This window comes from Bos indicus x Bos taurus, chromosome 2, assembly GCF_003369695.1.
Source record: "Bos indicus x Bos taurus breed Angus x Brahman F1 hybrid chromosome 2, Bos_hybrid_MaternalHap_v2.0, whole genome shotgun sequence".
Classification (NCBI taxonomy): domain Eukaryota; kingdom Metazoa; phylum Chordata; class Mammalia; order Artiodactyla; family Bovidae; genus Bos; species Bos indicus x Bos taurus.
In genome coordinates, this window is record NC_040077.1 from 107421264 (window position 1) to 107442127 (window position 20864).

Consider the following 20864-nt stretch of genomic DNA (forward strand, 5'->3'; position numbering starts at 1 on the left):
TGGCGGACACGCTCTCCTTTAACTGAAAAAGGAGTGTTTGGATGAGTCTTTTCCTCAGTAACAGAACACTCCTTTTCTCTCAACTGTGCTTCCCCGCCCAGTCTGCAAACAAGGAGTCAGATTTTCCTCACTGACCCGGAGCGGCCCCAGCCGAGCTCAGTGGCTGTGTCAGGCCTTGCGGGGACCACAGAGGGGCAGGGACGGCGGAGGCCCAGCTTGGGATTGGGGTCTGGGCTCCGGCAGCTGAGACGCGAAAGGACCGCCTTCGCCCGAACCAGCGGGCACCGCCCCCATTCGACACGTTCACACGACTTACCGCGTGGTTTCCGGCAGCGCTGGCTTACTTTTCGGCCGTCCCTTCCGAGCGCCTTTCTTCCGGGGCGGGACTTCCTGTCTATTATTGATAGGCGCCCGGCTGTAGAGCTGGTGGGAGGATCACACAGGAAGGTCAGTCTAGCTGGTCAGGCCTTATGCTCTTTGAAAGGGAACCAAAGAGGAGCTCTTTCTCGCCCTCTTGTTTGCTTTTTTTTCTCCGCGAGGCTTCGGTTTGCGCGGACGTCCTGGCGTTTTGGCACTGCTACCACCTGAAGCTCTTCCGCTTCCTCCTTTCTCTGGCTCCGCCCCCAGCGTCCTGTGGCCATGACGACCGCCCCGCGGGACTCTCTGGTGTGGAAGCTCGCGGGGCTTCTGCGCGAGTCCGGTGAGTGAACTTCCGGTTGGGCTGAGGCTGGGCGAGAGGGGGAACTTCCTACGTTCCAGAGACATTCCTCGTTAGGAGTCATGAGGTTACAGCTGTTTAGGGTCACGAGGGTTTGGGTGTCAAAGAATTAATTTCTCTACTCCTCCCAGAGTTTGTTCGCTCTGTCGCTCTTTGTCTTTGACTGTCTAAACCTTAGCCATCCTTCTAGGCCAAACTTGGGTGCCACTTGCTTCATGCGTTCTCTGATACTCAGAGAGGGGAGTGATCGTTACTTGGCCGTAAACCCTTTTAGACCAAGGACTAGTCATAATTGTTGATCTGTGGTGCCGACTTAAAAAAAGCGTTATTTGGGCAAAATGAGGACTATAGCCCATGAGCTAGCATCTCAGATGGCTCTGAGAAACTGCTCCAAAGAGGTAGGGAGTAAGGTCAGTATATATGTGAGTTTGGTGGAGAGAGAGTAAATGCTGTCAAGCACATATTTTTTGCAGACCGTTTCTGCTAGTGATGAGCAGCAGTTGTCACCACGAAGGATGTTAGTGTTTTTATGAGGAGTGCTAGATGTAAAGAGATACAGAAGAATTGGGCTCATAATAAAATTGGCTCCTGAAAATATGTAACTATCTGCTAGGTTTTTTTTGTTGTTGTTCCAGAGCACCGAGCTCCTCATTTCTGCTCTCCACCCTAAACTTTTCAGGGGGTGTCCAGAATCAGCAGCTGCAGTAGCACATGATTTAATCCTTGTAGAGGTGGATGACAAGTGCCAATGGCGAGTGCCACTTTGTAGTTGACAGTGGCAAAGCATGAAGTATAGGATAATTAAAAGCCCCTGGGTTGGAATCCCAGCTCTTTCAAACATGACCAAATTGTTCAAGTTTTCTGAGCCTTAGATCTTCCTCACCAGCAAAATGGGATAAGGATTGTACTTAACTGAAAGATTGCTATGGGGATTCATTTTAATTCATATAAAGCATTTAGAACAGTGATTGCATATATAGTAAGCACTCAAACTTGGTAGTAATTATTCTAGTTTCTTTCTTCTGAGCCTAGGCACAGTGGAGCCATTGTAGTTGTTCAATAATGGTTGGCCTTAGTTGTAGAAATTCTGGCTGACTTTGAGAACAGATGGAAGTAACAACTTCCTATCAGATTTATGATCTCAATTGAGATTCTTAACTTTTCTGCGCTCCAGTTCCCATATTTGTAAGATGGTATTGACAGTGCTTTTTAGGAGATTTTGGTGAAGTTTAAATGAAATAACGTGTGTCTGGCACATATTATTCAATGTTAGCTACCTTTTTATCTCTCTGCACTCCTGTTGATGGTATCTGTATAGCATTTTTACTTTCTGGCTTGTAGTATTAACTGTGCACATGTCTTACCTCCTCTTCTAGACTGGGAGGCTCTTTCGGGGTAGGGAGAGTCCTTGAACCTTATCTGTATCTATCCTTACTGTCTAGTACATAGAAAATCCTTCATACAAGGGTGTAGGATTTGATAACTTATTTAGCAAGAATCTGACTTTGTTCCAGAGGTTAGGGCTGATGGGGGTGTGTGTGTGTGTGAGTCCATGCACACAGGCACGCAAGTGACTAAAGGTGTAGCAGGAGGGAGAGTGTTGCAGTGATGGAATAGTTTTATATCTTGATTGTAGTAGTTACAGGAATCTACATGTAACAAAATGGCATAGAACTATACACCTTTTCCACAATGCTAATTTCCTGATTTTGATATTGTACTCCACATAAAATAAAACCATTGGTGGTTACAAATAAGGGTATGGGGATCTCTCTGTATTATTTCTGCAAAATCGTTCTAGTCAATCCTTATTTTTTCCAAGAAACTTAAAAATCTCTGTACCTACCTTGTAGTTGCACTTGTACTTATTTTTATTGAAGTATAATTTATTTACAGTGTTATGCCAAGCTCTGCTGTATAGCAAAGTGACTCAGTTATACACACATATACATTCCATTCTTTTCTACTGTGGTTTATCACAAGGTATTGAATATAGCTCCCTGCTCTGTACAGTAGGACCTTGTAGCTGTATTTTTTTAGATGCAGTAATGAATACCAGAAGATGCCCTCAAGGACAAGAGAAGGCAGTTTTAATGTGGAGAGCAGTAGCAATATCTTAGTGCTTAAATGAGTGGTTACTTTTTTGACATGCATTTTAGTGTTGTTTGAAAGTTTCTCTAAGTGCACATGTTCCTTGTACAATGAGACAAAGAAATACAGATAAAACTTCTCATTCACTCTCATATAAAGTGAGTAATTACGGTGAAGAGTTCAGCAGCGGTGCATGCTGAGAAAGCTTCCTGGAGAAGGTGGGTCTTGGGCTGGGCAGAGTGGAAGGGGGTGTGTCAGAAAATGAGGAAGCTGCAAACCAGTGCTGTTGCCAGCACTATGAGTATGCCAGACTCTTTTGAGCAGAAGACGAAGGGAAATTTAGAAAACCTGGAGTCTTGTAGTGAAGCAATCTATCAGGCGGAAAAGTTAGGACGTTTTGAAAGATAGAGGAGAGCCATGAAGACTTGAGCAAGGAAGAGTGGTGAAGTTTGATCCTTGTGGAGAATGGGAACGGGTCTATGAATAGGAGGGGGTGTATCCTGGGGTCGTAAGTCTTAGAATAAATGGAAAGAGCCTTTTCTTATGTCCTCCTCTTGTCTGCCCCTCTCCCTGTAGGGGATGTGGTGCTGTCTGGCCATAGCACTCTGACCCTGCTGACTGCCACATTGCAGCACCTGAACCACGTATTTGAGCTGCATCTGGGGCCATGGGGCCCTGGCCAGACAGGCTTTGTGGCTCTGCCGTCCCACCCTGCTGACTCGCCCATCATCCTCCAGCTTCAGTTCCTCTTTGACGTGCTGCAGAAAACGCTTTCACTCAAGGTTCTGGGGTGGGGATGGGGTCGGGGGTACTGAGAGCACAAGAGAAGAGTGGAGGTGGGGTTGGGGGTGTGGCATGCATGCACAAAATCTACAGGGCCCAGACCCAGGTGAGGAGAGAGATGTGCTTGGCAGTGCTAGGGAAGAGAGGCCAAGGAAAGGGACATGTGCCAGGCCTCAGTGACCTGAGTAGTTTTTTTTTTGTTTTTTTTTTTAGCTGGTCCATGTCCCAGGTCTTGGCCTCTCAGGGCCCATCAAAATTTTTCCCTTCAAGTCCCTTCGGCAGCTGGAGGTATGGGGCACTGGGGGATGTTGGTGCACAAAACCCAGCTTGAGCAGACATTTGGGGCAGAAACAGGGAAGTGGCCTCTTGGTGGGGTGTGGGGGGCAGACCGAAGTGTGCTTGTTGCTCTTCAGTGATGCACCACCTACTCTTCCATTTAAGGCTGCCCTGAACCATAGGTGGCTTTGTCATCATTCCCCTCCTCCCCACTGGGAGGTGGGGATGAGACATCTGTCCTCTGAAGTTCAGTCTCCCTCCCTCCCTCCTTCCCTTCGCTTGCTCCAGCTCCGAGGTGTCCCCGTCCACTGCCTCCGTGGCCTCCGTGGCATCTATTCCCAGCTGGAGACCCTGATCTGCAGCAGGAGCCTCCAGGCATTAGAGGTAAGGAAGGTCAGGGGCAAGCCCGGCAGCCTTGTCCTGAGGGACGTGGAGGACCAAGCTCTGATGTTCCCGCTTCTCTGCAGCCTGCCCTGCCTCCTGCTAGACAGTGTCTTCCCTCCCTCTGCTGTGTTCCCACAGCCCTCTGTGCCTGTCTAGTTTAAAATCACACCGAGCATATTGTATTCAACATTCTCACGTCTACCTCCCCCGCTGCTCTGTCTGCTCACATTTTTGGGAAGGGGGCATTGGGCTTTTTTTAAGTCTGCATCTCCAGACAGAGCTCAGTATATAGAGTGAATGCATGGCCAGGTGACAGAGCGTGGCCTTGGTGTGGTGGGGGGAGGAGAGTGGAGGTAATAGCACCCGCCTGTCTGCGCAGGAGCTGCTGTCAGCCTGCGGTGGTGACCTCTGCTCTGCCCTGCCCTGGCTGGCTCTGCTGTCTGCCGACTTCAGCTACAATGCCCTGACCGCCTTAGACAGCTCCCTGGTGAGCGAGCCTCAGGAGGGGCTTTGGGAAACTGGGGAACGACAGGCATGGGCCCTTAGGGTGGAGGGCCAGTTGGCTGCCTGGGGACGTCTGATTTTCTGCTTCCCATCCCTATCCCCCCTCAGCGTCTCTTGTCAGCTCTTCGCTTCTTGAACCTGAGCCACAATCAAGTCCAGGACTGCAAGGGCTTCCTGATGGTGAGTATGAACAGCCTGGCTGGGCGGGTGCCACCTGGGCCTCCACTTGTTCTGCTCAGACATTCTCTTCTAGACTCCTTTTGCTCCCACCTTGCTCTTGGCCTCCCACCTGCCACCCCCCTGCTTCCCCACCCCTACTCCCCATGGAGTCGCATCCTGGGAGGCAGTACTCTTTGGAGGCACAGACTCTGGCATAAGACAAACCAGTGTTCAAACCTCAACTCTTAATCTCCGTGGGACAAATTAGTTAACCTCTCAGTTTTTTTATCTGTAAAGTACACGTCATAGGAGTACCTACTTTTATAGTATGAAAATTATTGTGAAGAGTATCTGATATTACTTAGCTCAGGGTCTAGCTCAGTAAAGGGTAGCTTTCATGATGAACTTGAAGAATCCTTTTCCCATGTCTCTCTGTCAGAGATAAAGCTGGATTCTGGTTAAAATGGCAAAAAACTATTGGTGATATTTAATTAGTAGTAAAACTATTTTAATCAGTAAGCTTTTCGGTATGAACTGAACTCCAGTTTGATTTGTGCAGAGGTGAGCATTTTCAAGGGAGCATGAGGCAGTGGGAAGTGGGACAGTGGGGGCTTGGGCAGATTCTCTCTTTGACCAAACCCTAGTCGGGTTCCCCTGAAGTTGGCAAAGTGGACGTGTACGAAAAACAGGAAGGGGCGTTTGTCCATGTGAACCTGTCTGGTTTGCTAACTGGCTCTTGTCAAAGCCCCACGGAGGCAGAGAGCCGGGCCCTATCTTTCAGGTGTTGTCTGAAGCAAACTAAATCCTTCTGCCACCTTGAGTTTTCCTGGGCAGTGATGTCAGGGGACTGGGGTGATCATTCCAGAGCTGTGAGAAACGGGTACATTTGTTCGTCTTAATGTGGGGGTTGATAGAGGGGCAGGTGAAATCATTTGTGCTGAGACTCTGTAGTCTTTGTAGGCCAAGTTTGAGGCCTAGTCAAGAAGAGGATTCAGAGAAGCCTGGCCAGAGTGTGATCAAGGAGAGACTGTTACTGCCCCCCTCCATCCCCTCCCAGGATTTGTCTGAGCTCTGTCACCTGGACATCTCTTATAACCACCTGCGTTTGGTGCCAAAAATGGGACCCTCAGGGGCTGCTCTGGGAACCCTGATTCTGCGGGGCAATGAGCTCCAGAGCCTGCATGGTGAGTGGGGGAGTATGCTGGGGCAGGGGAGCAGTCCAGCATGGAAAGGAATGGGGGCAGTATGAGACTCAGGGTGGCCTGGGATCCGTGTGCCTACCAGAGCCTCCTGCAGCCTTCAGACAGGTGTGGGATGCCCAGGCTGGCCTTTCTGCCATGCCTTCCCCTGGCACGCCCCCTCTACTCCACCCCACCCCACCCCAGCCCCTCCACCCTTGCTCACCCACAGCCTTGCTCACACCTCTCCTCTCATCTCTGCCCCAGGCCTGGAACAGCTGCGGAACCTGCGGCACCTGGATGTGGCCTACAACCTGCTGGAGAGACACAGGGAGCTGGCACCGCTGTGGCTGCTGACAGAGCTGCGCAAGGTGAGGACCAGGCAGCGGGCTTCGTGCCCTCCTCCCCCCGTGCTGAGTTGGTCAGCCCCCTTACTCATATAAGGAGGCTCCAGGCCCACCTCAGTCACCTCTTCCTGTGCCCAGCTCTACCTGGAGGGGAACCCTTTGTGGTTCCACCCTGAGCACCGAGTGGCCACCGCCCGGTACTTGTCGTCCCGTGCCAGGGACACTGCTGCTGGGGTGAGTGGTCTGCCCATGCCCGCTCTGCGTTCCCTTTCCTGCCTAGGCCTCCTTCACCCCTGCATGCTCTTGCCTTTCCCCACATCCGTTGGTGAGGGACCGAGGCCTCAGGCTGCTGGCTTATTATGCCTTTCCCCCTCACTGAAGCTGCTGGTCCTTACAGGACTAGGAGGGCTCCCAACCCTGGCTAGGGGCTCCCCAGAGTGTGTGCTCCCACCGACTCTGCCCTCCCCTTTTATCTCTGCTCAGTTCCTTCTCGATGGAAAGGCCTTGTCACTGACTGATTTACAGGTTCGTGTGGCGGGAGTGACGGGGCGGAGGTGAAGGAAGGGCGCTAGCCAAGGGAAACAGGGGGGTGTCCAGGAAGGGTCTGTCCGATCAGCTGGAAGGTAGGCCCCGTCTCTCGGTGAGCATGGGTGGAAGAGGGGTGCGCCCTGGCTCTGACCTCTGTCTCCTTCCTGTTGTCCCATGCCAGACCTCCACGTCCTCGGGGCTCAGCACCTCGGTACCACCTCCGCCCTGGCCAGTGGGGAGTACGATCGAAACCTCCGGTGGCCCTGACTTGAGTGATAGCCCCTCGTCAGGGGGCGTTGTGGCCCAGCCTCCGCTCCGCAAGGTGAAGGTAAGTGGGGTCCTAGGCTGCCTCATGCCTGGGCCTGGGTGTGTTTACGGGGGCTACAGAGGTCCTGGGAGTGGTCAGGGCATGTCCTTGCCTGCGGGTGGGTGTTCTGGGTGGGTTGGGTGGGAGGCCACTGGCTTTCATAGAATGTGGGGTCTGTCTCCCAACCTCAGAGCCGAGTCCGCGTGAGGCGGGCAAGTATCTCGGAACCCAGTGACACCGACCCAGAGCCCCGGACACTGGACCCCTCCCCAGCTGGTGAGTCAGCCCGTGCCCAGCCCCCCGGCCTCAGTCCCACGCGCTCCAGTCTTCTAGTTGGGAGGACTTCTCTTTTTGGTGGAGTGGAACATTGCGGGGACCTCGTCATCCTTCCTGTTTCAGTCTGGGGAAAGGAGAAGAGACTGCTCCTGGGCAGCACTTTCCAAAGGGTTTTTCAGGGAACGTTATCTTTGTTCGATGTCAGCGGGTCGCATAATGAGAGGATCCTGTGGCCCCATCAGTTTGGGAAAAGCTGGGTTAAACTAGAGGACGTCTCCAGACCTTAAATGCGCTGCCCTGTCTCTTGAATCTCTCTAAGCGGCAGGCGCTTTGTGCTTCTGAGTTGCACGTGACCTCAGTGTTGCATAGAACTCGCTTCAGCACATGCTGCCGAAAGGGCAGACTTCGGTTTCCCTCTGAACTGGCCGTCCCCTGCCGCCACACCCCCTTTTTTACCTCACCCTGAGGAGCACGCCCATAAGATGGGGCGGCTGGGGGTCATGGTGGGGCCGGGCTTGCTAAGCCGTGTGCTCCCCCACCTGCCCAGGGTGGTTTGTGCAGCAGCATCGGGAGCTGGAACTCATGAGCAGCTTTCGGGAGCGGTTTGGCTGCGACTGGCTGCAGTATCGGAATCACCTGGAGGCCTCTGCCCTCAGCACGCTGTCCCCGGACGCCCCGAGCCCAGGGCCTGCACCCAGCCCTCCACCCCCTGAGAAGGAGTCTCCACAGGAAGTGGCAGAGGAGGTCTGGCCGGAGCCGGAGCCTCGGGAGGAAGAGGATCTGGAGAAGCAGGGAGAAGAGGAGCTGGAGAAGCAGGGAGAAGAGGAGGGAGGAGAGGAGCAGAGTGAAGTGGAGGGTGAGTGTTCGCTGGCTGTGAGGGGGCCCGGAGCCAGGTGGTGGTCGTGTGTCCGGGAGTCGGGAGAGCCCAAGGGTGGGGACGGACGGCCGCCCCATAACAGGGGCCGCATCACGGTGTCCCACTCTCCGTCTCTCCTCAGTGGAGCTCTGCCGGCCCATATTGGTGTGTCCCCTAGAGGGGCCCGAGGGCGTGCGGGGCAGGGAGTGCTTTCTCTGGGTCACTACGGGCCACCTGTTTGAGGTGGAACTCCAAGCAGCTCGAACCCTGCAACGGCTTGAGCTCCGGAGTCTGGAGGCAGCTGAGGTAGAGGCAGAGACCCAGACCCAGAGCGAGCAGGTGCCTGAGGTGAGTGGTAAGGACCAGGGCTTCTGGGAGGGGTGCTAGGCTTTTTTTTCTGGAACTGACTCTTAACAACCTGGTCAGGCACCGGGCCGGGGTTTCCCATACTCTGCCACTGCGCTTGGAGCCGGGGAGGGGCACTAAGGGGGCAGAGGCAGGCCCCAGGCGGCTTGGAGGCTTGGCCGAGGGGCAGAGCTCCTGGGCTGCAGCATGGCTGTCAGCAAAAGCATTTTTGTGGAATCTAGAGCGATCATTTGCATCACACTCTCAGCATAACCCTAATCCCACTGACCACCTCTTCCTGTGTAGAGTTCAGATCCACAACCCCAGGGCCCCATCCTTGTTCTCCGCTTCTCCTACATTTGCCCCGACCGGCAGCTGCGTCGCTACGTGGTGCTGGAGCCGGATGCCCAGGCGGCTGTCCAGGTGATGGAACCTAGCGCGGGGCCCAGGCAGCTGGGGGAGGCTGGAAGCCTGAGGACTCGGGTCCTGCTCACGGCTGTGTCTGGCCCACCCTGTCTCAGGAGCTGCTAGCTGTGCTGACCCCAGCAGCCACCTCTCAGCATCAGCTTGAGGAAGCGGGGGCCCCTCCAGGGGACAGACTCCAGTGTCTGCGCTGTGGCCGTGAGTTCAAGCCAGAGGAGCCCAGGTTGGGGCTGGATGATGAGGAAGGCTGGAGACCACTGTTCCGGAAGACAGGTACCAGCCCTGCCCCTGACCTCAGTGTCCATGCGCCTCCTGCTGCTTCAGGGAAAATGGCTTTGAGCTGGGAGTGTGGAGGGGGAGCCCTAGGGAAGAAAGGAGCGGGGGCCAGCTTTTCAGCCTGGAGGAAGAATTAAAATTGTCTGCCTGCCACATTTACAAAAAAAAACTACATCCTCTTTTTCTCTTAAGTCAGGAAGTACAATCTCTGTAACTGCTTAAATATACCCATTATTTTTCCATAACTTGGAGCATTTCTCTCCTTTTTTTTGGCTACTATTTCAGAAGCCACGTAAAACATACGAGCACTCTCTGCAGTGCTGGGCTGTCTGGCAGCCGCAGTGGGATGCTGTGTGAGGGGGCTTAGGTTGTCCTTCCCTGACTGACCCTGTGAGTCACTTGAGTAACACTTCATGGCATTTCTTCACACCCTGTTTGTTAAGATGACAGATTTTTCCACTGCAGACCAGTCAAAAAGCCGTGTCTTTGAAGACATTGAAGAGGAAAAAAATATTCTTGGTAACACCTGCACTGAAATGTTTGATTTTTATTAATTGTGTTTTTTTTTTTCCTGGAAGTAGCTGAAATAGGGATTTAAATTTTATTCAGAAACTGAGCCCTCTTCATTCATTCTCCAACCTGAACTTGCCTGGGCAGCTGCAAGCCCAGCAGTACAGTGTGTATAATAGAAACAGCCCTGCCCTGTCCCAGACCCATCTGTACTCCAAGGGTCGTGTGGCCCTGGTGTCCCTTCCGTGGTGCGTTAGTCTTGTACATTCCTTTGTGCTCCGCTGTCTTTTGATCCGAGCCTCAGTCTCCTCCTCTGAGCAAAGGAGAGGATGGACTTGGCCCGTGACATGAGGAGGTTTCAGTGTGACGGAACAGCACCAGGCACCATGCCTGGCTCAGAGCCGAGGTCTTCCACACACAGTAGCTGCCACCTTGACCCCAGCTATATGGCCTTGACAGGGCGCATCAGTGACTCCATCTTTGCTTTCCTCACTTGCACAATAGGGTCAGGAGAGTTTCGATACAGCTGTCGAAGGGTCTAGCACGTTCCAGCATGTCATAGCTACTCAAAGAGTGTCTCTTGTCTCGTCGCTGATCTGTGTCAGGTTTCTTTACCCAATTCAGTTCACTCGTCCTGACAACCTTCTAGGATTGTCATCATTCCCATCTCACAGATGGGGAACCAAGCACAGAGAACCTGGAATTGGACCCTTATCTGTTGTTTTCGGGCTCTCAGACTTCAAGTACATGCCCAGCCCAGGGCTGTGGAAGGGGCCTTCAGTAGGGCCTGAGTGGGTGTGGCCCTCTCTGAAAGGGCCTCCTGAAATGAGAAGGCAGGTGTATTGAGCTTGTGGGCCTGCTCATCTGTCACTGGGATGGGGAGTGATTGGTCAGCAGTTTGGTCTGCTGAGGGCATCAGGTCGGGTGGGAGCACGGGGAGCATGTGAAGCTAGAGATGGGGCCCAGGTGAGTCCCAGAGTCGGGAGGGAGTATTGTGAGCACAGTGGGGCGGGGTTGGGGGGAAGGATGTTATGTGTGTGTATGTGTGTGGTTGATGAGCTGTGTCCATCCCCCCTCCAGAATCATCTGCTGTGTGTCCATACTGTGGCAGTGATCACGTGGTTCTTCTGGCCGTGTCCCCGGGAACCCCCAGTGGGGAGCGGAGACAGGAAGAGCAATCCATGGCCCCTTCGCAGTCCCTGAGCACTGTCCACGACCCTCCTGGCCACAGTGACCCCAGCAACGGGGCTGGCAGTGCCCCATCCCAAGCCCTGGCCTCCCATGACCACCACAGTTGGAGCCTCAGCCCGCGTGAGTCTAGGTGAACAGAGACAGGTGGTGGGGGGGGAGGGGTGTTGGAGTGGCCCGGGCAGGCTGATGGCCCACCACTCACCCCCAGCCCCTGAGCGCTGTGGCCTCCGCTCCGTGGACCACCGACTCCGGCTCTTCCTGGACGTCGAGGTGTTCACCGATGCCCAGGAGGAGTTCCAGTGCTGCCTCAAGGTCTGTGCCAGCCTGGCCCTGCCCTGTGCCCCCCTGCCTGTTTCCAGCACAGCAAACTGTCTGGGCAGTCACTCTGGAGCCACGAGGCTCGGCTTCCAGTTTGAATGCCGGCAGTGACTCTCAGTGTGGCTGTGGACCTGCTCCTTGGTGTTTGCACCTCCGAAGTCTCCCCTTTCCCATGGGGAGGACCCTGCTCACCTCACAGGGTGTGGGGCACACATGGGAGCCAGTGTCTGCAGGCTGTCTGGCGCAGCCTCTGGATCTGTGAGCGCTTGTGGGACACCGAGGGCCTAGAGTACCGCAGTCTTGCTCTCCATTGTCCCTCCTGGTGTGAGGAACAGGCAGCCACGATGAGGTGTGCCTGTGCCGGAATCAGGCTCAGGTCCTTGATAGGCATGTGATCCAGCCTGTGGGGGCCTGGGAAGCCTCTCCTTCCTGCGGGATGAGTGACGGGAGGGAGAAAAAGAGTGTTCTAGGGAAAGGAGGCAGCAACTGCTCTAAAGCCTGAGAGGAGCTCGTGGGGAGAAGTGACTGAGCAGCGCAGCCAGGGTGAGCGGGGCAGGTGTCCTGAGAGGAGCCTGGAAGCATCATCTGGTGTCTGCCGCGTAGCTCGGACTTGATCCCACGGCCTCTGGCGCCTCTGAAGTCTGGGGATCTGGGGAGTGGTGGTGGGTTTTGTATTTGGGGGCAGTCGTCCTCTCAGAGGGTGGGCTGGAGGGGGTGAGATGGCGGTCAGGGAGACCTGCTCAGAGCCTGACGTGGGTCCGAGTGTAGGCGGGGCTGTGGGCTAGAGAGCGAGGCTGACGGAGGTGCCGGATGGCTGAGCAGTATCCCCAGGACACCTTGGTGTCCCCTCAATCTGCCGGCCGCCTCTCTAGTCCTCTCTGTTTCTTGCCAACCTCCTCTTCCCCTTAGGTGCCGCTGGCGTTGGCAGGCCACCCTGGGGAGTTTCTGTGTCTCGTCGTTGTGTCTGACCAAAGGTTCTACGTGTTGAAGGTGACAGGGGAGATCTGGTGAGTGGGTGGGGCTGCTGCCAGGGAAGGGCCCGGGCCCCCATACTCTGACTCTGCTCTCACTCTTTCCTGCCACTCTGCCCTCCCCGTCTCCACAGCGGGCCCCCAGCTAGCTGGCTGCAGCCGGCCCTGGCCGTTCCCCTGCAGGATCTGCGGCACATAGAGCTGGGCCTGGCAGGACAGAGCCTGCGGCTGGAGTGGGCAGCTGGGTCAGGGGCCTGTGTCCTGCTGCCCCGAGAGGCCAAGCGCTGCCGGGCCTTCCTGGAGGAGCTCACCGGTGAGAAGGGGCAGGGGGAGGAGGGAGGCTGGGGCCGGGGGCTGTGGACCGCAGTGCCACGTGTGGCGCCCGCAGTGAAGACAGACGGGTAACAGGACCCATCCCTCTTGGAAGTTCTGCAGCATGGAGGATGGGAAGGTGTGGAGAGGTTGGGATGGAAGAGCCGGAGTCATTGAGGGCTCCCTGTCCCCGGCTGGCTCTGTCCAGATGTCTTGCAGTCCCTGCCCCCAACACGGAGGAGCAGTTTCAGCGCCACGGAGGAGGAGGTGACCCCTAAGCACAGGCTCTGGTGAGTTGAGGAGGGGGCTGAGGCCAGGCTGAGGCCCAGACAGCTGCTCGTGGAGCACAGCCCCTCCACTCACAAGCCCCGGGTGGAATCTTGAGCGCCCGCGCCTCCTGACCTGGGCCTGGCCTTCTCCTCACTCCACCCCACTGTGGCTCTTCCCACCCCGTGGCTGACCGCTCCTTCCTGGGCCTGCTGCCTTCTCCCTAGGCCACTGTTGAAGACAGAGTCTTCCTCGGAGCCTCCCCGGTTCTTCTACCTTCGAGTGTTCCTGGTTGAAGGTGAGATCTGGCCCGGGCCTTCCAGCCGTCCAGCCCCTTGGCGCCTCTTCGTGCCTTTGTAGTAATTCAGTGCCAGGATGTAGACTTCCACCCAGTAGCAGTCTCAGTGTCCCGGCCTCTCTGGAGGGTCCAGGGCATGCCATGGGGTGTCTTGTTGCTCAGGAATCTTTGCTTTGGGGCCCAGGCTTTGTGGGAAGTAGAGCAGATCATCTCAGTCTGCCCTATCCTACCCTTTTGGTGAAGGGGAGAGTGGGTGCATCTTTCTGATGTAGGGGTGGGAGTGGGGCAGGTTCTCTCTGACTTGGGCCTCAGAGGTTTTGGAGGCTAGAGATCCCTGGAGTTTGGGAAAGTGAGAACTGTGGTCCCCAGAGGCACAGGCCTTGCTGTGGCCGCCTCACTGTGGTCACTCCTCCTCTCCGAGCAGCACTGGGACACCAGCCCGGGGATCTGGCTCTTCCATGGCCTTCTCTGGGCCTCACCCTGTCTCTTGTACCCTAGGACCGGCTACCTGCCCTGTGTCCCTGTTGCTGACTCTGTCCACCCTGTACCTGTTAGATGAGGACCCTGCAGGGTCCCAGGCAGAGCCCCCTCCTCCAGCAGCGTCTGGCGAAGCATCTGAGAAGGCCCCACCCCCCGGGCCAGGCCCCTCAGTGAGCGTCAGGGAGCAGCAGCCCCTCAGCAGCCTGAGCTCTGTGCTGCTGTATCGCGTGGCCCCAGAGGCTCTGCGGCTGGTCTTCTACGACGAGGTGTGGAGCGAACGAGAGAGAGGGGTGGGGAGGGGGTGGTGAGGGGCGGTGCGGCAGGTGGGTCTAGGAAGTCTAGGATCTGGGCTCTAGGGAACCTAACCACAGGCAGTCGTGATGGCAGGGAACGCAGAGAACAGGGTGCTGGGACCTGGGAGCCTATTGTGGGGTGTGAACAGTAGCGAGGAAGCAGTTACGGGCGGTGGGAACACTGTGCCCTTGAAGCCCAGCCTTGCGTGAGCTCGGAGGCCCTGAGGAAGCAGCCGCCACTTGGAGTTTGTGTCTCTTTGGGCCTGTGCGCCAGCCGTGTGATTTTTACAGCCTCTACGTGAGGAGGCAGTATGGTTTTTAGCTCAGTTACAGTTGAGGACTCTGGGGCTGGGGGGATGTTAACCAGCGGGCCCAGGTCATAAATGACAGAGCCAGGAACTAAGTCCCAGCGACTCCTTGGAGTTGACTCTAGAACTGAGAGTCTGAAAGCAGGAAGGATTAAAGACACAAAGTGGTAAACGAGAAAGCTCTTTTGTGGGGTCATCCATCAGTGCCAATTGGGTTCTGTTTTAAAAGCTCAGAGTCAGGATCTTTTCCGGAGAGAGACAGGCCTGGGGTCGAGAAGAGGCCTTGAACCGGGAGGGGCAGTGGGTCCTCCTGAGACCCGCCTGCCCCGCTGCTTGGGCACGGCCCTCGTGTGTCTCACCTCACTGCTGCTTGTATGCCAGGTGTCCCGGCTGGAGAGCTTCTGGGCACTCCGCGTTGTGTGTCCGGATCAGCTGACGGCCCTGCTGGCCTGGATCCGGAAGCCCTGGGAAGAGCTGTTTTCCATCGGACTCCGAACTGTGACCCAGGAGGCTCTGGACCTTGACCAGTGAGGCTGCTGGGCTCGCCCCGCCCCTGCCGTAGAAGCCACCGCTACAGATGTCCTCTCTCCAGACTCTGGCCACTGACTCGTCTGGGCACTGGCCAGCAAGGCCCCAGCTGACCCCCAGCGCACGGGCAGGGTGAGAGGACTAGTCTGGCAGGGACTAGTTGACCTGGCCCCAGGGGATGGGCCAAGTGGTCAGGAGTGTTTCTCCTGTGCTTTCCTCAGGTATCAATAAAGCTGTTTCCATTCCAGATGCCCTAGGGGCACCTGGATGTGTCACTTGTGAGGCCTGGTGTCCTCCCACTTCTTACAGAAACTGCCCTGCCCGTGGCTCTTCCATAATGGACCAGCCAGGCAACCTCATTTGAACTGCGACACTAACCATCTTCCAACCCTGCTTTGGCTCCACCGATGGGATCAAGTTGGACTCCTACCCACGGGTACTCGTCCTCAGCCAGCAGCGCCTGTCATGTGACCTGGCGAGGAAATCCCTGCCCAGCCAACAGCTGGGCCAGTTAGGTTCCCACTCTCTCGAGTTTCAGCTGGGGACTAACGAGCATCTCAGGCCACTGGTGGTGCAAGCTGGAAAGGAGTGTGACTGGGGAGCGGGTGTGTAGAGCCGGGCTGTGGAGGGAGGGCAGGCGGGCAGGTATCTGGGGGTTTCCATCCCTGCCTTCTTCTCTCCTGCACTGCTTTGTTCAGCTCAGGGCCTGGGTGGGTTGACCCCACTGCTTTACCTGTGTCTCCACAGCCATGGTGAGTGGTTCAGGAATGCCCATGGTTTGGCCTCCCAGGCCTCAGGCCTGGCTTTTTGCCAGAACATCCAAGAAAGAGGCAGGTTTCCCCCAGGAGGGCTGCTGAGAGAATAGACCTGCAGCTGCTGATCGTGAAAGGGGAGTAACCAGGCCGAGAGAGGGAGTCAGAGCTGAGGTAGGTGGGGTGAGTGAGGCCAGGTGTGGGTGGTGTCCATGGAGTCCTGGGGTCAGATTGTGCCCAGAGGCACATAACCCTGGAATTTTAGGTTATGTGAGCCAAAGGAGACCTGTTTGTTTCTTTTTGGCTTTAGCTAATTTGAGCCAGATATGAGGCACTGAAAGGGTCTTCTCTGCATACACCCCTGCTCTGACTTGAGGCAGTCTGAGTAGGGATCTGTTTCCTGCATGCAAGAATAACCCAAGGGGAGTGGTGGTACCCATATATTTGTGTACAGGGGTCCTGTGAGAGGACTTGAGAAGGGAGTGTTGGGGACTCCCTTTGAACTCCTGAGCCCGGCTTGGGCTGAGTGTGTGTGTGGTTTTGAGAACTAACAGATGGGTTTCATTTTGGGAGCATGTACGTGCCAGGCACTGAGTTCCGTGCTGATAGTCTGCTCCATGCAGAGGTCCTGGGAGACAGTGGCATCTTGTTACAGGTGAGGAAACTGAGGCTGTGAGGAGGTGAATGACTGGCCATGATCCCGTCAGTAAGTAGAGGACACCTGATGATGTCCAGGCTCAAATGACTTCAAACCTGGGGTGTCAGCAAAGCAGTGTAAATGTCCTTTAACAGAGGAATGGATAAAGAAGACATGGTACATATATACAATGCGATATTACTCAGCCATATAAAGGATGAAATAACAGTATTTGCAGCGACATGGATGGACCTAGAGATTGTCATAGTGAAGTATGAGACAAATACTGTATGATATTACTTTTATGTGGAATCTAAAAAAACGGTACAAATGAGCTTACTTCCAAAACAGAAATAGAGTCACAGATGTAGAAAAAAAATGTTCAGTGACCGGGGGAAAGCAGTGGGAGGGATAAATTGGAAGATTGAGACTGATACACACACTCCTATATACAAAATAGATAATAAGGATCTGCTGTATAGCGGAGGGAACTCAAACTGTAATGGCCTATGTGGGAAAAGAATCTGAAAAATAATGGAGATGCATATGTATATAACTGATGCACTTTACACCTGAAGCTAACGCAATGCTGTAAATCAACTACACACCAATAAAAGTGAAAAAAGAATAGGGCTGATGACACTTGCTCAGGTGTTCCTTGACTGGAGGAGGAAGCTGGCCCAGAAGATCCTGTGGGCCCGTAGTGGGGCCCAGAGGCCAGCTGAGAGGGTGCTGGAGAGTGTGCAGGGGCCACTGCAGAACGGGATAGGCCTGGCCCCCATGTGGGGAAGCGAGCAAGTTTAAGTCGAACCGATTGTGTTTAAATCACTGGACTGAGTTCACTGGAATGTTAGGCTAACTTTTCTATTGGTTAGAAGTGGGGACTCATTACAAAGATTAAGTTGAGTTATAGAGGAAAAAGCACCCCCAGGTGCTCCTAAGGCTTGGGGGGCAGGGAGCAGACAAATTCTTCTGGGGTCTGGACCCATCCTTGACCCAGCCAGCCCTCTGCAAACTCTGGGTCCTGGGAGAATGGAACTACCGTCACTCAGCCTCAAGCCCTCCTCATGAATGGCTGAAAGTCCTGTCTCCAGATCCTTGGATTTTGAGGAGGGAGAAGAACTGCTGGGCCCCAGCGGGGAGAAGGCATTTAGGGTAGTTAGGGTCACTCTTGGCAGCTCTGCCTTTCCTGACCTCTGTGTGGGTCAGCATCGTCTGTCTCCTGAAGCAAGTGCATTACATACTCATTCATAAATCCACTGATGGGATGCGTTCATTCGTCCGTTCACTCAGCAGGGGTTAAAAGAACACAGGTTCTACCGCAGAGCCCATTAGAGCATACCTCAAGAGAGGTTCTCCAGTACTCATGAATGACCCCCATGAAACAGCTGCTCTCTGGGCCAGGACGGCAGGGTGGGCGTGGTGGGGCCAGGACTTAAGGTTTGGAAATTTACAGAGGAACACCCCTAAACAATCCTCACCTGTCACAAGATGCCATAGCTTAGTGAGCGCTTACTACGTTCCGTGCATTGCTTAAAGCGTCTCATCTTCCCAGGCGTTTCTCATATTCCTTTGGTCAAAAGATACAGAGCTGATAAGCTCAAGAAAGAGCCTTCAGTGTATAGACGTGACCCAGACCTGAAGGCTGGTGCTGAGGCTCCAGAGACGGGTTTTTCCTGTTTCTTGGAGCCAGATGGTTTCTGTCTTCCCTTCCCTGCAGGGCCCTAGTGTGTACTGGCAGGAGAGTGGGGGTAAAATCGTGTGAATCTGAGAACTGGCCTGTTGGGAAATGCTGGCCAGTGGAGGATCCCTCACTGACAGGCCTGCAGAGGCTGGAGGGGGCCCAGGGAAGACAGTGCAGAGGTTCAGGAAATAAGTTCACCTACTTCTGTTTTGCTCAGAGCTGGCCTGAATTTTTAATTGATGCAAATTAAAACTTCCCAAAAATACTAGTCCACTTTCTTGGCAGTGAGCACACCCCCTTCCCCATTAGTGATTTGGCACCATCTGCAAACAGGAGTCCGTGCTGGTCCTGCCGAAGGCCTTCCCCAGCTGCCGGCCCAGAGTTGCCTTTCAGGGAGGCCGGGTCCGTGGACAAGCACATTCCCAGAAGCCCCATTGGGTCATGGTCCGGATGGGGTAGAATAATCTCCAGTCATCTCAGAGTGACCTGGAAAGCGGTGTGAGGCTGGGGGACCTGAAAGAAAAGCTTCATCCGTTTCCTCCTGCTTAAAATCTCTGGGCTTGTTTTTGTTTTCTGTAACAATTTAACAAGTCCTCTGCACTCTTTGTCCTGGGGATGCTGTTTGGTGAGCCAGAGGACAGAGGTGCTGGTGTTGTCCCCCGAGGCCATCACACTCCTGGGAGTATCTGACCTTTAGCCCTGCACCCCACCTGGAGGAGGTGCCGGGACATTACTCCTCCTCTGACGGACCACAGCTTTGCCACCTGGCACACATGCATAGGTGTTAGTCAGCAGGACTTGCCTTCTATACCCTGAACTGACCCCAGGGATAGGTTTGGCCATTCAGCCTGGCCTTTCCCTTCCAACGAGTGCTTATCGATTGCCTGTTTGGCCTTGGGCTTGCCGGCAGAGCAGGCCTGAGGTGGTGGAGAGAAAGGATTTGCTACCTGAAATTGTACATAACAACACTATGTCACATTTTCTGTAGAAACAAGGTGAGAGAGAGTGAAATAGACATTCACATTTGCTTCTATTTGTATTAGATTATGGAGGGAATAAAAGCATTTGGGGGCTTCCCAGGTGGTGCTAGTGGTCAAGAACCCGCCTGCCAAGGCAGGTTAGATGTAAGAGTCGCAGGTTCGGTCCCTGGGTCAGGAAGATCCCCTGGAGGAGGGCACAGTAGTTCACTCCAGCATTCTTGCCTGGAGAATCCCATGGACAGAGGAGCCTGGCAGGCTTCAGTCCATGGAGTCACACAGTTGGGTACAACTGAAGCGACTTAGCACACACACACATTAAATATTTTATTAAATAAAAGGTGGGTGAAGATGGGACAAGGTAGATGGAGGAGAGGGGTGGTATTGGGTGTTTTTTTAAACTTTTTTATTGAAAAATATTTTAAAACTCAATGTATTATGATTCAAAAATTATATTAAACATTTTTATGAGGTTCTGGGATGGGGATCAGTGGCCAAACTGAGTGATGTAAACTTTGATTGTGAAGACTTAGGAAGAAGGGGAGCAGGTCAACTTGAAAACCTCTCCCTCTTAATGGGAGAGGTATTGTCTTTGCTGACGGGTCACATCACGTGGAGTGAAGGGTGGTGTCCTCCTTTGCCAAGATGCTGCAGTGGCTTCTAAGAAGACCCTGTCCAGATTGGTTAGCTGTGGCTGGAACCTCAGCTGCTGTTCTGTGTGGTTACTTTGCCCATCTCTGGGTGCGTGCAGTATTTTGCACTCACCTACTCGAGTCAGCATGTGTGACGGTCATACATGAAAAGGCACAGGGGATTTAGATCCGAAAGATCCAGGATTATGTCTTATCACACTATTTAACCATAGTAAGGCAACTTGCCCTTACTGCTCTGTGGCTCCTTCATCTAAAGTGAGGGGATAAGACTAATCAATAACTTACCCAGGTCACAACATTGTCGAGTGTGGTGATAGACATGGAAGCGCTAAGTGGACCATGAGGCAGTAAATAGATGCTGGTTTTAAAAAAGCCTGCCTGTTAGTTAATACAACATGCTTTGTTGCCTAGAAAAGCCCTTTGTAAGCAGAGAGGAAAGACTGCATCTTCTGCCTGGGTGTTTATGAGTGGCTATTCTCCAGGGTGCTTCAAAGGGAGCCTCAGACACTGCCCGAGACATGAGTAGGCCATGACATGTTTCTCTTGGCCCATACTTGGTCATTTGATCATCTTGAAACTAGTGACTTCTATGCCCTCCACAGAAACATTCTTCAGTTTATTAGTTACTATAGTTACTTGGGCACTAGCCTTCAATGCCATGACATTATTGAACTCTTAGAAGTGTGCTAGGCTCTCTGTGAGAAGAGGGTGGGATATGAGGCTCTGGCTCTCAAGGGGTTTACCTCCCAGGAAGGGACTGGGGAAGGGCGCCTTGGAGCTGGGTCATGAGGATGGGAAAGATTATAAAAGGAGAATGTCATCGTAATGGCCATCTACTTTGTTCTACTTGGAGAAGGAAATGGCAACCTACTCCAGTATTCTTGCCTGGGAAGTCAAATGGACAGGGGAGTCCATGGCGTCGTAAAGAGTTGGACAAGACTGAAGTAACTAAGCTCTAGACCAGCACTTTGTTCAAATCATTTCATTGACATCGTTGCACTTGCCTGAAGGAAAAGTGTGATCTCTAGTTTCCAAGGGAGGAAGCTGAGACTCAGGTTAAGAAAGGTGATTCTCACCAAGGGGATGCTGGATCCCAAACTCATGATCTTTCTCCTTCCATGAAGCCGTATACCCTCATATACCTTCCAGGATACCCACCCTCCAGTCCTTTTAAACTTGTCTCCTTGTGGCACCAGGTTCCTGGGCTGCCACATCCCACCACCATTCAGATCCT

General features: G+C 53.9%; 1 protein-coding gene across 4 annotated transcripts; it reads left to right on the forward strand.

Moving 5' to 3' along the window:
- Positions 1 to 365: 365 nt before the first annotated feature.
- STK11IP (serine/threonine kinase 11 interacting protein) lies at positions 366 to 15209 on the forward strand. Of its 4 annotated transcripts, XM_027514458.1 has the most exons (25): positions 369 to 447; positions 628 to 700; positions 3386 to 3591; positions 3806 to 3880; positions 4157 to 4252; positions 4632 to 4739; positions 4865 to 4936; positions 5973 to 6099; positions 6361 to 6464; positions 6579 to 6674; positions 6924 to 6965; positions 7150 to 7296; positions 7467 to 7551; positions 8099 to 8407; positions 8550 to 8755; positions 9059 to 9175; positions 9274 to 9448; positions 11042 to 11272; positions 11361 to 11464; positions 12380 to 12477; positions 12576 to 12754; positions 12962 to 13043; positions 13248 to 13318; positions 13817 to 14064; positions 14781 to 15209. In XM_027514458.1, the coding sequence occupies exons 2-25, from the start codon at positions 640 to 642 to the stop codon at positions 14928 to 14930; spliced, it is 3189 nt and encodes a 1062-aa protein (XP_027370259.1). In that variant the 5' UTR covers positions 369 to 447; positions 628 to 639; the 3' UTR covers positions 14931 to 15209. The 4 variants fall into 4 exon arrangements, with proteins under 4 accessions (XP_027370261.1, XP_027370253.1, XP_027370259.1 ...); XM_027514445.1 differs by lacking the exons at positions 369 to 447; positions 628 to 700 and adding an exon at positions 812 to 3027; XM_027514452.1 differs by lacking the exon at positions 6924 to 6965 and having other exon boundaries at positions 368 to 700.
- The last annotated feature ends 5655 nt before the right edge of the window (positions 15210 to 20864 follow it).